Source organism: Xyrauchen texanus, chromosome 14 (assembly GCF_025860055.1).
Source record: "Xyrauchen texanus isolate HMW12.3.18 chromosome 14, RBS_HiC_50CHRs, whole genome shotgun sequence".
Classification (NCBI taxonomy): domain Eukaryota; kingdom Metazoa; phylum Chordata; class Actinopteri; order Cypriniformes; family Catostomidae; genus Xyrauchen; species Xyrauchen texanus.
In genome coordinates, this window is record NC_068289.1 from 6499596 (window position 1) to 6515423 (window position 15828).

Consider the following 15828-nt stretch of genomic DNA (forward strand, 5'->3'; position numbering starts at 1 on the left):
GGATAGTTCATCCAAAAATGAAATTCCTCTCATCATTTACTCAACCTCATGCCATCCCAGATGTATCTGACTTACTTTCTTCTGCTGAACACAAAGATTTTTAGGAGAACATCTCGGCTCTGTAGGTCCATACAATGCGCGGTACAAAACCTTGAAGCTCCAAAAAGCATATAAAGTTAGCATAATTTTTTTTTATTGTAAATCTTGACATTAGCAATGTCATTGGTGAACTTTCCTGTAGACTGCAATTGCGAGATTTATAGTGAAAAAGTTACATTTTGGTCTGTTCTCATCCAAAACAGATTAGATTTCTTCAGAAGGCATTAATTAAACCACTTAATGATTACTTTGTTCCATTTATGTGAATTTTAGAGCTTCAAAGCTTTGGACCCTGTTGACTTGTGCTCTATGGACCTACAGAGCGGAGATATTTCTATAATTCTACATTCTGTTCAGCAGAAGAAATGAGAGAATTTTAATTTTTGGGCAAAATGTCTCTCTCTCTTTTATTATTATTATTTATAGAATTTGTTTTAACCTTATCGTGGTTTTAAATTGATCATTTTTACATTGGGATGAGTGGCAGAGCTCATTTCATGACCACCGGTGGGAAAAGCAATGGTAAAGAAAATAACAGAAATTTGAGGTGTAATGTTTGTAAATGTTACAGAATGATTTATGATGTAAAAGTGTTACACAATATAAAAATATTAGATCTTTTTTTGGTAGAGAATATTTTTTCCTCTGGGATTTGGTCAACAGAGGGTCTTCACAGGTTCTACTTCTCAGTATTAAGAATTTCTTCAAAGATATAATTAAAAGTGCCAAAAAATGTAACATTTCCTAAAGGGTCCTACTTAAAACTAAACAAACTGAAATTAATCAGAGATAATTTTTATTTTAGTTAGTTTTGGAGTAAAAAGTATTTCAGTTTTTATTTTAGTTAATGAAAATGGTTTTATTTTAGTTATTGTTTACTATAAGAACACTGGCTGAAGGCCCCTGATTTAGACACTCAGATGCTGACACCGTCCACCATTAAATCAGGTTTATTAGCAGCTGGAGGGGATAGCTGCTCTCAAAGTGAGTTTCCTCTCCTGCTGTGGAAGTCAGCAAGTGCTGGCCCACTAAAATAACACAAGCCTGCAGCCACCCTCCTCATCCCCCCACAATCCAATCTGTCTGACTCAACCAAAGCAGATAAGACACTGCAAAATGAATATGTCACACTCCATTCTAACCTTTAAGATTGTGTCTTTAGAAACATTATTTTCCACTCTCTTCAAGGATTTCAGCGCCCTAGAGGTCAAAGCGGGAAGAGATTCACAAGTTCTTTTATTATGTGTGGGAAAAGGCAAAGCTGAAAATGTATTAATTCACTCTTATTCTTTATCTGCACACAACTAATATGAGTGGACTTCCACACCTATGCTATAATGTGTACATTATTATTCATATTGTGCTTAATCAAACCATTCAAACAATGTGCTCTATAATGTAGTTCACTGGGCTTTTATGTTGTAATGGCACAAATTCAAAACCTTATCTTAACTGTACCCGCTAATATTTGTAAAATGGCAATATAAAAAGATGACACATTATATAAACACAAACCAATGTGCACCGAATGTTTTATTGCAATCAGCCGATAAGAGCAAAGTGCCTTTTGATATTAGCAATTGCTACAATTCAATAAAATATATGTAGAGATATAAAAGAAACAACAAAAATTAAACAGTACAACATACGGAAACACATAAGCATTAAAAAACGATGCCAACTTTTTTATTTTTAATATTCAGTGCACTATTTTGGTTATTTTAAAAAAGAACAAAAATCACCACTTGCTGAACTGAACACACATCAACACAATGTTTTTTTATCTCTTTTGTTTTTCTTCTGCAGCTACTCTGCCAATACACAGTCATGACATGCAGCCCTCAAAATGCATTTACAACATTGTGAGAACATTATGATTAAGCTGGGCATTTGCAAATACAAAAACACTATTTAAGAGTTCTGAAGAATTCTGTACAAATTGAATGACAGCAGAACCGCAATTTTACACTTGTCACAGTATTCATATCCTTTTTGAGGAAGGCCAGCCCATATGACCAAGTCATAGAACTTGATTGTGGAATGCATAATTGAAAAGATGGCAGAATAAATTTGTAGGTTTAAGCCAAGTTCATACTCATACATTCTTCTGTATCCTAACGTAATCATGTTCTAAAGTATGCAGTACTGGGAAGCGTTTTCGAAAGTCTCTTTGTGGTGGAGGAAAACACCGTTTCGTTATGGAACAGAGGAGTGAACGTAGCAAAATCCATCCAATGTATAAGTGTGAATGTGGCCTGCAATTGAAGATAAAATTGTCATCATTTACTCACCCTCATGTTTTTCCAAACCTTTATGACTTTGTCTTTTGTGGAACAGAATAGGAGATGTTAGGCAGAATGTAAGCCCCAGTCACCATTCACTTTCTTTGCTTCTTTTTTTTCCCCATATGATGAAAGTGAATGGTGACCGAGACTTACATTCTGCCTATAAAGGCTTTTTGTGTTCTATGGAAAAAACCAAACGGGTTTGGAACTACATAAAGAATGATCACAGAATTAGAATTTTTGGGTAAACTATCTCTTAAAGCATCAAACGGTATATTTAGCAAAAGTGTTAACTATGAACAACCAGGCCAGGATCACAGCGTTATTACCGAAAGATGACAAAAACTCATTCAATTGAACAGGTCTGTTGGATCAGCAAGGCCTTCCAAAAGAAGGAGATTGAGAGCATTGATCCGACATGATGTCACAAAACAAAACTCTCAAGAGATTCAGACATGACAATGCCCCCTTACTCATGCACTATACAGTTTGACGAAATTTAGTAGAGATTAAGAGAGCTAGATTATCACTGTATCATCTAAATGAAGATTCTCCAAACAGTCTTCAGAATTTCTCAGCCACATTACATAAATGTTACAGTTGTCTAAATGTTCACCGTTTACGCCAAATTATGTCTATGCAGAGTTATGAAGTTCATATATCATATCTAGGTGTTTTATGGTTCTATAAATTAGACAACCACAAGCTTTAACTGGATCTAAATGGCATTTACAGAAAAGCTGCAATATTTCAAATACATATATCAGTTGCCCATAGAGATCACATGAAGGCGACACTGGCCTTGGCTCTGAGAGACTGAGAGAACATAGTGTCGCACTGTCAAAGTGTGAAGAACAAGGTCATCTTTAGCATGTTGTATAAAAGTGAGCCATGTCCATTTCGGTGTCCGACTGCATGTTCAACACATTATGTTTGGCAGTCTGTGACATGCACTTAAAATAAAATGGAAAGATACAATTCATTCACACTAATAATGAAAGTTCACACACACAAATGTTTTCAAGATGGAGCTAATGTGTTGTGATGATCAAGTAGTCAAAATATGTTGGCAGTGTCTTTTTGTAGAGTTCATGGACACAAACAATAATTTAAGTCTTAGATTCTCCCATTAGAGATATGATCACACATTTATCTCTCACAACTATTAGGTGACCACAGGTTATGAAATGGCATGTTATGTTTTTGCAATATTTTTTCAGCAGTAATACAAAGGTCGGGCACCATATTTCAAACACAAACCCATAAAGAGAAGAGAAACAACATTTGATGTGACTTACTGTATATAGATATAACAAATGTCTAATCGTCAAAATTAAGAACCCTTCATAAGCCTACAAGTCCCAGAAATGTTTTGTAGGAGCTGAGAATTCATATATGCAGAATGTCACAAAGCCAACAAGCTTTATTTCCCTCCTGGGTTATTTGCAGGCCACGGATAATGATACAAAGGTCTTGGCACTCAGAATGTCCCTCGAGTCAGCAGTCTTTAGTGATTCTCTCAAGATCGAGGAGAAGCGAAAAAGCACTTGATGCCCAACAGTTCTTCCCTTAGTCTCCATTCAGCCTTGCATTTTGGAAATATCGGACACTAAATGTGGGGCCATATATACACAAAGACACACTCATATACTTGTATCAGAAGGGTTTTCTGAAGGTAACTGGATATCCTTGCACATTGAAAAGGACCTGGAAATAAAAATGACCAACAGAATGGTCAGCAAAGTTGAGGGCGTGAAGAAACAACTGAAACCAGTGACAAAGAAATATGTCACTGTGTTTTCCAGCTGGGCAAAATTCAATGGTTTGCATTATGGAATTTTTGGAAAGTCAAGCTACAATGATTTGATCTTCTCAAGCCTAATCCTTAACCTTAAATCGTAATTCTGAATTTGTGACTTTTGAATTTTGAATTGGTCTTTGGCAGTGACGATGAGCTGGGGTTAGATTCATATCCTGGAATCAGTGGGAATAAGGGCTCTAAATAGTCTGTTTAATATCTATTTAAGCAGAGCAGTTCTCAGAGCAGTTCTGTGGTGCACACACAAAATCACAGAATATACATCCATTGTCTGCTTTTCAAGATTTCTTTCTTTTTTTGAAAAATTGTCCTTTTTCGTTCTTCATCCATACACCTTTGTCTCTAGAAGCTTTCATGGTCCAGCAACCACCTTACAGTCTTTTACAGCAAAAATCAGCACTGACATAATAACAAAATAACAAATAATATGCAATGGTTTGCACCATGGTCATAGACCAGAGAAAAAGCAAAAATATCCTGAAAAGGGAACAGGGGCCAAGAGGTTGGCAAAGGTCACGTGCCAAAGTGGTCAAATACATCAAGGCTCACAGGCACTGCCACCTAAAAGGAACGAGTATGAATGAGAAGTAAAAACCAAGTTTGTGAACAAAAAACTAAAATCTGGAAAAAGAAAGCAAGCCAAATGTCTAGGCATCACCACCAGTAGCCTCTGTAGTCATGGCAACTTTAACTGAGGAAAGTATTTAGTTAGTTATATGGACGGAGTGACAGGCCAGGCTAGAAGGCCAGATACTTTTGGCCTCATCATAGACGAGGAGATGAAGAAAAGAGAGCAAGTCAAAGAAATTGTGTAGATGAGCGAGTCTCTGAGGGAGACAGGGTCATGTTCTCGTCACTGTTACTCCACAGAGCCAGGGTGAAGGCTGAGAGCAGGGGGGTCCAGACAGGTTGGGGAATAGCTGAGGTGGGGCTCTTTGATCCAAAGGAGGGGCGCTCCGTTCTTGCCCTCCTGGTTCTTGTTGGAGCTGCGGCTCTTGTAGCGCACCAGCAGGACTGTGATGAGGAGGATGCCGAAGATAGGGAAAGGGTAGAAGAAGACGAAGTAGAAGAGCGAGTCGTTGGAACAAACCACAGACTGTAGAGTTGAGTCTGTGGGGGGTGTTGGGAAGAAATGCAGTCAGAACAATTGAACAAAATCTGAGTTAAATATATATCAGAACAAACAAAGACCATACATCAAAACATTCTGATTTAACAAGCACAAAGCGACAAGCAATACATTCATGTTAATCTCATCCATGTTAATGGGATACTATCTTATTACTTACTGCATACTGTGCTTTATACACTGCATACCAACTACTGTATTTTTTTATAAATAGTAAGTGAAACAGTATATATAAAACAGTAGTATGCCACAAGACCGCATCACGCTGCATCTTAAGCCGCCTGTGACATGTGGCGTCAACAGATGAGTCCAGTGTAGACAGGGTGTTAGCTTTTCGCGGTTTTGTCAAATCGTCACAAAGGAAATGTAGGGTCATATTGATATTGATCATATTGATTGGAATGCACCTTAATACATTGTTACATTAAAAGTTGGAAACATTCACATTAGTTAAGACCAGGCTCTCTGGAATACTCAATTCTGATTGGCCAATCACGTCATCCAGTCCGATATTATATAATGACCGCACATACAAGAACAAAGTGATATCAGACCGGTCATCCGAGTATTGCAAGTCATCTATACTACTTCTCATGTAACTCTACGATATCTCCAAGTAAGCTAATTAAATAATTTAAACTCACATCAATATTTCAAGTCCATTTATTTATTTGGCAAGTATTAACCAGATAGTATGGAGGATGTTTTTGCTTGTAAAGTTTTAAACCTCACCCTGCTCCAGAACATTAACAACGGTGACTCCAGAGTTGTTGGTGGCCAGGCGGTACCAGGCATTGCGTGGGTTCAGCAGCCACTCCTCCACATGGCAGTGGTACCTGCCTGCATCTCTGGGCCGGGCTTTCTGTATGGTCAGACTGTACAGGTCAGAGGTGGTGCGCTCAAACTGCAGGCGAGAGTTTGGACCAGGCTCTTCTGTGGGGCTGCAGTTCCCATTACCAAACACCGCGTCATGACCGATGGAGAAGACACACTCCTGCTCCTCTTCCTCCTGCTGACCCAAATAGTACACGTACCAGGACACAGAGAAGCGGGAGTCTTTAGATGATTGGGAGAGAATGCTGCATCCAAGCCGGATTGATCCATCTTCAGGTATTGTGATATTGGATTCTACCTCCTCCACTTGTAATTTCACCACTGCAATGAAAACCAAAAATCAAGCCAATCAAAGCCATTTAGTGGATGACAACATTTCTGAAAAAGTGGTACTTAGTACTAAAGCTTTTGGGTGTTTCTCAGAGACTGGGTTAGCATTTGTTGTAAACACATTGCTAAATTTGTTTAGTAAGAGGAATAGTTTCACCCAAACAAGAAAATACAGTCATCATTTACAGTACTCTACCACACTGAGTTGTTTCAAACTCAGTGCTGTTATTCTGTTATTCTTATTCTGTGTGACACACAAAAAAAAGAGACTTTCATACTGAAAAGTAGTCTTTATAACATGAATAATACGTAGATTTCAATATGTTTATCACACATTTATATTGTACGCTTTCATTAGACTTGTAATACAGTGCAGAAGTGATATGGTTTACTTTTTTGGTGCTGTTATAGTGGGGTTTTATTTCTTTTTTAGAAAAATGTATGTGAAGATTGTTTAAAAATTGCTTTTGCATGTTCCTCAGAAAGAAATACCAGCAAACAGGTTTAAAATGACTTGAGGGGGAGAAAATAATGAGAGAATTTTCCGGTTTTGGATTAATTCCTATTCTTTAAAGCAGAATATTCTAGGTTAATTAAAAGTTCATGCAGGTACAAAACTGATTTACATATTTTAACACAAGCTAAAACTAACTCCAATCTTTAGCCAATTTCTGCTGGGCATCACACATCTAATGTTGTGGAACTAGCTCATCTAGATCATCAAATTTTCCGTGAGACATCGCAAGATCATTCAGCACTCAAGATCCGGCTAAAAATACAACTGAATTTTTCTGGCAGTTTAAGGGGCTCCACTCATCTTCTGCTTATGTAAAAGCAGTGCAATTTGATAAGATGATGACAGATTAGGAGGTGGTGAACTTTTTCACTTCTAAATTAGATCAACTATCTATTTGTAATGATGTATTTAGGGATGCTATTTCAGGCAACCATGCACCAGGGAGGTGATGTGACACTCCACACAGCACTGGGAATTAAGATTTGCATTTTCAAGTTCATATTTAAGTTGATATAGTGGGGGAGGGGCATAAAGAGGTTTAAAATCTGGAATTCATGGAAGACAGTTCTCTTTATAGGTGAAGTATTTAATTTCTGTGCTACTAAAGGCACCAAAATGGAATTACAAAAATAATTATTGTTTTCAAACAAATTTGCCAATCCCCTTTAGACTCATCACACCCTTTCGCACTCTCTGATTCCCTATGAACAAATAGGCCATCTCAATAAAAGATGATAATGTTTTACGTCATAATAAACAAGACCATTATAACATATGCATACTGGACAGAAAGCATGGCAGATGAATTGGGTTGTCCGATAACATCGCGTGTCTGATCCAGCACGAGGTAGGATGGTTCTTCTGGTAACTAGTAATCTTACGGATTTATCTGGAGCTCGACAGTAATGAATTAACTTTTGTGGCAATACCTTGAGTGTAGCTTACCTGTCGAGAAGTAACTCGGCAAGTTTGGTGTCTCCATCGAACCCCAAAATTCCCTTGCAATACCTTGCAAATGTGTCGCCAGTGTTCACTCTGGTTTAACTCCCTTATCTGTATATTTATTTACCTCTGTACACATCTGCCATGGATGTTCATGATCCCCCAGCTGAACAGCTTACTACAAATAGCCACGCCCCAAACTCATGCTACAGGTTGAGCTAGAAAGGGATGGGTGGAAATGAGCAGGCCTCTCAAAATATAAATATCAATGTTTTGATAGTGCCTGGGAGGCTCAGTGTTTAGACTTTTGGGGGAGGTAAACCCACAAATGGCTTAATTATAGTTATATAATATAGAATGTACAAAAAGTGACATATTTCACCTTTAAAATAGTAATGAAATTACGATTTAATCCATGCCTTCTGAAGCGATCCAGTTGGTTTTGGGTACGAACAGACCAAAATGTAACTCAATTTTCACTGTACATCTTGCCATTGCAGTCTCTAGGCACTTTTAAAGCTCGATTACACTTCCTAATGCTTGACGCATGTGCAGGGTGCTAGATGGCACTAAAGAATGTGTAATCCGGTTTGACATCATGATCACCAAGGAGACTGCGGTCAAGATGTACAGTGAAAAAGGAGTTACATTTTGGTCTGTTCAAAATCAATTCAGATGACATGGATAAAGCCGCTGGATTCTGATGGATTACATTTGTGATGCCTTTATGTGCTTTTTGGAGCTCCAAAATATTGGTTACCGTTCACTTGCATTATATGGACCTACAGAGCTGAAATATTCTTTTAAAAATCTTAATTTGTGTTCAGCAGAAGAAAGAAAGTCATATACATCAGGGATGGCACGAGAGTGAGTAAACGATGAGACAATTTAGATTTTTGTGTGAACTATTCCTTTAACAATAGTAACACTGGTAGCAGTCTTCTGTGGAGTCCACATCAGTGCCAACAATAAAGAATGTGCTCAATTTCTGAATCATAAAATAACAGCTGGGACACCCCACTGTCTCGTGGACTTAACAAAACGCCACAAGTGACCGTCAATGCAAGACCACAAAAACAAAACAAGTGCACCATTTGGGACAGGACCACATATAAGCCACCTGAACCATGCTAGTCCTGCATAGAAGCAAGGTCATTATGTTAAAAAAGCCGACATTAGTGCCCTATGGGTGTGGCAAGGGGGAGGAGAGCAGATTAATAAGGCAGTTTGCAGCAGGGGTCTTCAAGGGCAGCTGCGTTGGGTGAATACTGACATAGCAGCTTTGTGGTACTCAGATGGGCTCATGAGTAAGACCCCTGGGCTCTGGCTGCTATCAGCCCTCATTGTGTCTGTTTACTATGCTCTGGCTCTCCCTCGCCTCCTGCACTGTGGGCAAAGTGTGATGGCGTATACCCTGTATTCTTGCTTTTGAGGAGTCATGCATGCAAAGACTGTGTCTCTCTTCATCTCTTTCTCTTGTAAACACACACATGCTGATGAATGATTCAGCTCAGGCAGGCATGAGCCCAGGATGGCTGAGCTCCATGGCGGTCTCTAGGGGAGAATGTTTTCATGCTGCTCTTTCCGATCCTCCCTGTGCCAGATGGCCTGAAAAACCCATGGGACTGCAGTGCACACCTACTGAACCAACTGAAACTCAATGGATGTAGAGTCTGCTATGGGAATAAATGCCAACTCTGTTAGTTGGGTGCCACTGTAAATATAACAGATTAAACAATATTGTTTTTTTTAATGACCAATACCAATTATTTGTATTTTTCAGTGGCTGATAATCAATACAGACTCGAGTATTGATTTTTAATAAAAATTTTAGTTCTGTTTTTTGTCACAATAATATCTAAATAATCCTTAGTCTACAACAATAAAAACATAACATTCATGTTGAATATTTTTATAAAAAAAATGATCTATGATTTATAATATACAGTATATATGATTAATTAAATAATAACAATATAATAATAAAAATAAATGATTATGCAATAATATTTATGCAAAGTTTTTTGCGATCTAACTAGATTTTCGTCTTTGTTTTGGTCTTCCTTAAGAATGAATGGATGTAATGTGAACAATTAAGTTATTTATGTCATTTAGGCTAGTGCATTTATCATAAACCTGATATTAAAGAACTGATAACCTGGTTGAAAAGTGTGAATATCACTTCAAAAACATTTGTCTCTAGTAAATATAGCCCTTATCTTGGATTATGTTTAATTACAACCATCTTACCTGGCTGTCTCACCGCTACATGTGTAAAACCAGAGGAGTCTTGTGCCAGGCGGTACCAGGCACCATCAGGGTCCATGAGCCACTCCTCCACAAGGCAGTAGTAGGTTCCAGAATCACTAGTCTCAGCACGGTGCAGGGTAAGACCGTATAACCGTGGAGAGAGCCTCTCTGACTGCACACGGCTGCGCAGACGTTCTTCCTCCGCATACGCTCCATACTCAAATGCCCCCGAATGTTCAATCTTTAACAGCAGCTCGTCAGGCTCTCCCGGTTCGGCCTTCCGGGCATACCACCGAACGGCATGCTGAGACTCAGGGCTGGTTTGAGAGGTGATGGAGCAGTTGACACGCACCCGGCTGTCTTCCAGAAACTGCAGACTCTGGTTGGACTTGTGCACTCGCAGTTTACTCACTAAAAGGAGGAGACATCAAGAGGGGATAGTTAGAACAATTAATGCTCAGGGATTATAATAGGGCATCATGCATCAGGGCATCTATGTTTTTGAGGGGGCACCAGTGGGAATCGTGAGTAAATTAAGTAAATTAAAATATGGCATGAGTAAAAAAACAAATCCATTTTAATAACTCAATAACTTCCTTGTGTATAGGATGCTTCTGTATTATTGTTTTAATAATTTTACTATGTAAACATGCGCTAGACAGACGTCTTTGACCACTTTGCCATGTCTTGCCGTTTTGTTTTTCAGTGTCTCGCGCATGAGCACCACCTTTTTAATAGCGAAGTGACTTTTTTGCAATAGATGTAAATAGCACCTGCCACACAGCGTGGCTATTTTCTCTCCAAAAGTGTAGTTGTGTGACACAAATTGAAGAAAAACTGCGCCCACTAGTGTTGTTGCAGTGGCATGGGGTGTGACAATGGTGTGGATGTGCTTTTTTCATGTGGTCACAGTAAAGTTTGGTTAACCATGGTTTTACTATAGTAATATTGTAGTAACCATGCGTTTCGTGGAAGCCATAGTTTTAATGCAATTAAACATGGCATTACTACAGTAATATGGTGTTAAAATGGTAACCATGTTACATTTTGTTGTTAATATGATTTTACCACAAAATACCATAGTGATACTATGGTTACGGTAGTAAAACCATGGTTCATTTTTGTAAGGAAAGGTTAGGGTAAGGTTTAAGGGTGCGGATTGGTGTAGGGTGTCTGTGGGACTCCAAATAAACATGCTGCAGTGATGCCCCTATACTGCATGTTAGTTTTTAATTAGGGGTGTAAATAGTATCTGCCACTATACTGTATGTAAATACAATTATCTATCACTATTTACACTTAGTGCACATAGCCTCTGTTTCAAGTTACAAAGAACTTCAACTGTTAAAAACACATTGCAGGACACCTGCATTCTGCTCTTTTTTTATGGCACCGTGTCTAGCTTTTTTTAGCGCAAGAACACATGAACAGCCCCAAAGTTGTGTGGCAATATTTTTATTTAATGTGCAGGGGACCAGGGTTAAAATCCAAACCAAATACATCATAGTCTTTTTAATAAACCATGCAAAATTGCAACTGAACTTGACAGATCACCATGCATTTTCGCTGTGTTGTAAAGAGCAGCTTTTTTGATAGCTTATGTTGTGCTTCAGGGGAAAAATTTGAGTGACATGAGAGAATGGTAGATGATGAGATAGATGACAGAATTTTCAGTTTTAAGGAAACCTGCGGAAGGTTTAACTCTATTAGATTGACAAAATTTAGACATAAAAATGCATGATTTCAGCCTTTTTCAGAAATATTTTTTTCCCTTACAATAATTGTGCAACTTATACATACAAATAGTTGTATTCAAAATCGGCATGTCTCAAAAATCTGATGGGGCATGTGCACAACTCTTCTGGTGAATGGATACATGTTGTCGCTGGTATGGCTTGTGCTAGATAGACATAAATAAGATGTCAGAAAAGCTTTTGAAAGACCAGGGCTATTGGGATTATTCATATTGGATATCCTCTACAGGTGCATCAGGTGTGACCACCATGGACTGCTATTTCACACTATGAATGGATTTATGAGTACCAGAAGAAACTCAGGTAGACAGTGAGAAGAATGGAGATAAGGCAAACACTTTCACGCCTGCAAATACTTGGACTCACACAATTACAAATGTAGATATTACATGCGCATAAAAACAGATGCACATAGGCACTTAAAAGTGAAGAGAGCAGATGTCCTACATGTGCATCCTTGCTATTTGGCATGGGAACATGCAAATGTTCCAGGCACACTTTCAAACACATTAAACATATGCTACGACATCACTCCTCCCCTTATCCCTAAAAACACACAAACACCCCACCCTTTAACAAGAAAACAAATTTGGTGGGACTTCAATTAAATGTTTGTTTCAGCATATTTTAATACCTAAAAAAATAATGAGCATCTTTGAAACTTCACATTAATTTTTTTTCTGCTTTAATGCCTCTTTACTAAAAATCCAATTTTCCACTGACACTTTGGCTCCTGTAATCCCCATCACACATTTCTGCACTCCTAGCAAAGTCCCCTGATTCCTCTCTAAGCCTGGACTTTCTCCAGAATAAGAGCTGCATGAATGGCCTCACGCTTCTAACCATAGGCCATGAAACCAAACAAAAGCTCTTCAAATGTCAATCACACAGATTTAAAGGTGATGCAATTTTTTCAATGTAAAAATACTTTCTCAAATCCCAGCTGTAAGCAGAAACATTTGTAAGTGAGCCATTTGTAGGTTGATAACCAAAAAAGTATAATTGTTTTTTTTTTGCATAATTGACACAACATTGCAAAATGCATTGGGTTTATGGGAGGACTATCTGTTTGTCCAACCAATGGCACACTGGGTGAGTGTTTGGGAAACATGTTTAAAAACTAGTCTTTAATTTTGCAATTCATTTTGGTGCTGCAAATGGAGCAGAAATGACACTTAACCATTAACGCTTTTAATCTTTGCAAAAACTGTAAAAAAAAATAAATAAATAAATAAAGTGAAAGCTGAACAAACAATAGGGTTGCTGTTCCATTAATAGGTAATTATTCTTCAACCAAGCATTAGTTAAACTGAATGGGCTTTGTTCCATATGTATTACAAGCCAAGCATATATATACTTCAAAAATATGCCTATAAGAAGTAATTTATGATAACGATTGTATTTAATGTGATAGCTGTAAGAAGTTTGCAGTATATTACAATGGTCCAGGGAACGCTGTAGTCGCTGTATGCAGGGTTGGGGAGTAACGGAATACATGTAACGGGATTACGTATTTAAAATACAAAATATAAGTAACTGTCTTCCACTACAGTTACAATTTAAATAATTGTTATTTAGAATACAGTTACTGTCAAAAAGTATTTTGATTACTGAAGATATTACTTTGCATTTTATTGTCATTTGCTTCATTTAGTATTAAGTCCTTTCAGATGGAAAACATTTATACATATAAATGATGTGATCCAAAGTGCATTTGAACAGCGGTGAAACACTTTCTTATGATGTGTTACATTCAAACAAGATGACAGAAGTTTGAAGTAAGTTTGGAGCAGAAGAAATAGAAATAAGCCTTGTGTAATTTGTTGGCTGTATGCTAAGCCAAAATTGATATTTCTAGCCATTTTATATGTACATGTTACCAGACGGTCATATTGTTTTAAGACTCCAACAACACTGACAAGAATGAAAAAGTCAGTACCCCAACTAAATGTTAACAGTGAGGTTCATATGACTTTTCCCTGTGTCATAGAGAAGTTATATTTAATATTTATTTATGTATTTTATTTACTTATTGAAAGTGGTCAAACTACACTAAAAAGTTGTCGTTTAGATTTAAATAAGCATATACTTAAGAGCCTATGACTGGATCATTATTGCATTATTATTGTGATTAATATGTTTCAGCTGGCAACAATTATTTTAACCCTAACTGATGCAGTGTGTAGCTTCTCATTTCTTAAACAACCATGTCAGAAAATGTATCCCGTGGTCGTGTTAAAGATGTTAAAAATGGGGCAAATGATTGGCCTGCATCAAGCAAAGAAAACAACTAAGGAGATTGCTGAAATGACTGGAATTGGCTTAAGAACTGTCCAACACAATATTAAAACCTGGAAGGATAGTGGTGAACCGTAAGCTTTCATGGAAGAAATGTGGTTGGAAAAAATATTGAATGCTCGTGATCAGAGATCACTAAAACATGATGAAATTACATAGTAAAAAAAATCAACAGTTGAACTCACAGCTATGTTTAACAGTGAAAATAAGAGCATTTCCACATGCACAACATGAAGAGAACTTACAAGATTGGGATTAAACAGCTGTTTATATCATTATACATCTTTTTACAAGATTACTTGCCAAATAAACAAATAAATGGACATGAAACATTAATATGAGTTGAAATAATTTTATTAGCTAGATCGCACAGTGATCTGAGAAGCAGGAGAGATGACTCGCAATACCCAGACCGCTAGATGGCGCCTTTGACCAATCAGAATAGAGGATTCCAGAGAACCGTGTTATAACTAGCAAGTAGCAATCATGGTTCATGGCTGTGACGTAAACGAATGGCTACTAGCTATTTAAAAAGAAGAGGGACAAGCCCTTTTAAACTGTATGTCCCACCCAAACCTGCTGTTTCAATGGGAAATACATTGACACAGGGAGAAAACTGCACTTGTTGAGCAATTTCAAAGGGTCTTTAACCCATGGAATTGTTGTGACTGTTCACAGTCACTGATCACAGGTGTATTCAGCATTTCAAGAGTATTAGGAAAGCGTGTTTACAAACTCACTGGCATTTTCAAAGAACCCAATACTGTTGTTTGACTCCAGCACTGGGGCACAATTAAATACAATCATACATTTTGCACAGATTTACATAAGTTTATTTATTCAGGCTTTGAAATCGAAGACAAGTTATGCACGACAGCTCAGAGCTGAGACTTTGTTTTGTCTCCAGGGCAACAAAAAAAAACAAACTTAGTCTCTTCATGCATTTTTACTGATTAGATAGCTTCTGGATAATGAAAGACCAAGTGTAAATGCCCTACAGAATGAATTCAAGATATGATCGGATCACTTAAACCTAAGCAGATGGACTGAGACTCATACAACAATCTTAAATGTATGTTCAAGCAAGATACTGTACATAAACTTTACTCCTCCCAAATGAAGCTAACTCAGTATATGGAAGTTTGGAAGCCAAATGTTTATATGGCAATACAGTATATGTATAGGGAGTGTGGAGCAAATAGTAAATGGTCTGCACTTATAAAACGCTTTTTTTAACCTTAGAGGTTACCAAAGCGCTTTACACTGTGTCCCAATTACCCATTCACACACACACATTCACACACACACTTGTACACCAATGCGGCAGAGATGCCATGCAAGGCGCTAGCCTGCCATTGGGAGCAAATTGGGGTACAGTGTCTTGCCCAAGGACACTTTGGCATGTGGAGTCGTATGGGCCAGGAATCGAACCGCCAACCCTGCGATTAGCAGCCGACCCGCTCTACCACCTGAGCCACAGCCGCCCCGAAAGAAAGCATTCAGAAACAGAATCATCACAGTCTATTATATTTGCATATAGCATGGGAGAAGTAGTATTTATATTCATTTTG

General features: G+C 37.8%; 1 protein-coding gene across 1 annotated transcript in view; it reads right to left on the minus strand.

The window, feature by feature from the left end:
* Window positions 1–1614: 1614 nt before the first annotated feature.
* LOC127655231 (immunoglobulin superfamily member 3-like) overlaps window positions 1615–15828 on the minus strand; it is a 189667-nt gene continuing 175453 nt past the window's right edge. The window contains exons 7-9 of the mRNA XM_052142910.1: window positions 10206–10616; window positions 6065–6487; window positions 1615–5313 (exon numbers count right to left, since the gene is read on the minus strand). Coding sequence (XP_051998870.1) covers window positions 5063–5313; window positions 6065–6487; window positions 10206–10616 — 1085 coding nt within the window. The 3' untranslated portion in view covers window positions 1615–5062. The remainder of the gene's footprint in view (window positions 5314–6064; window positions 6488–10205; window positions 10617–15828) is intronic.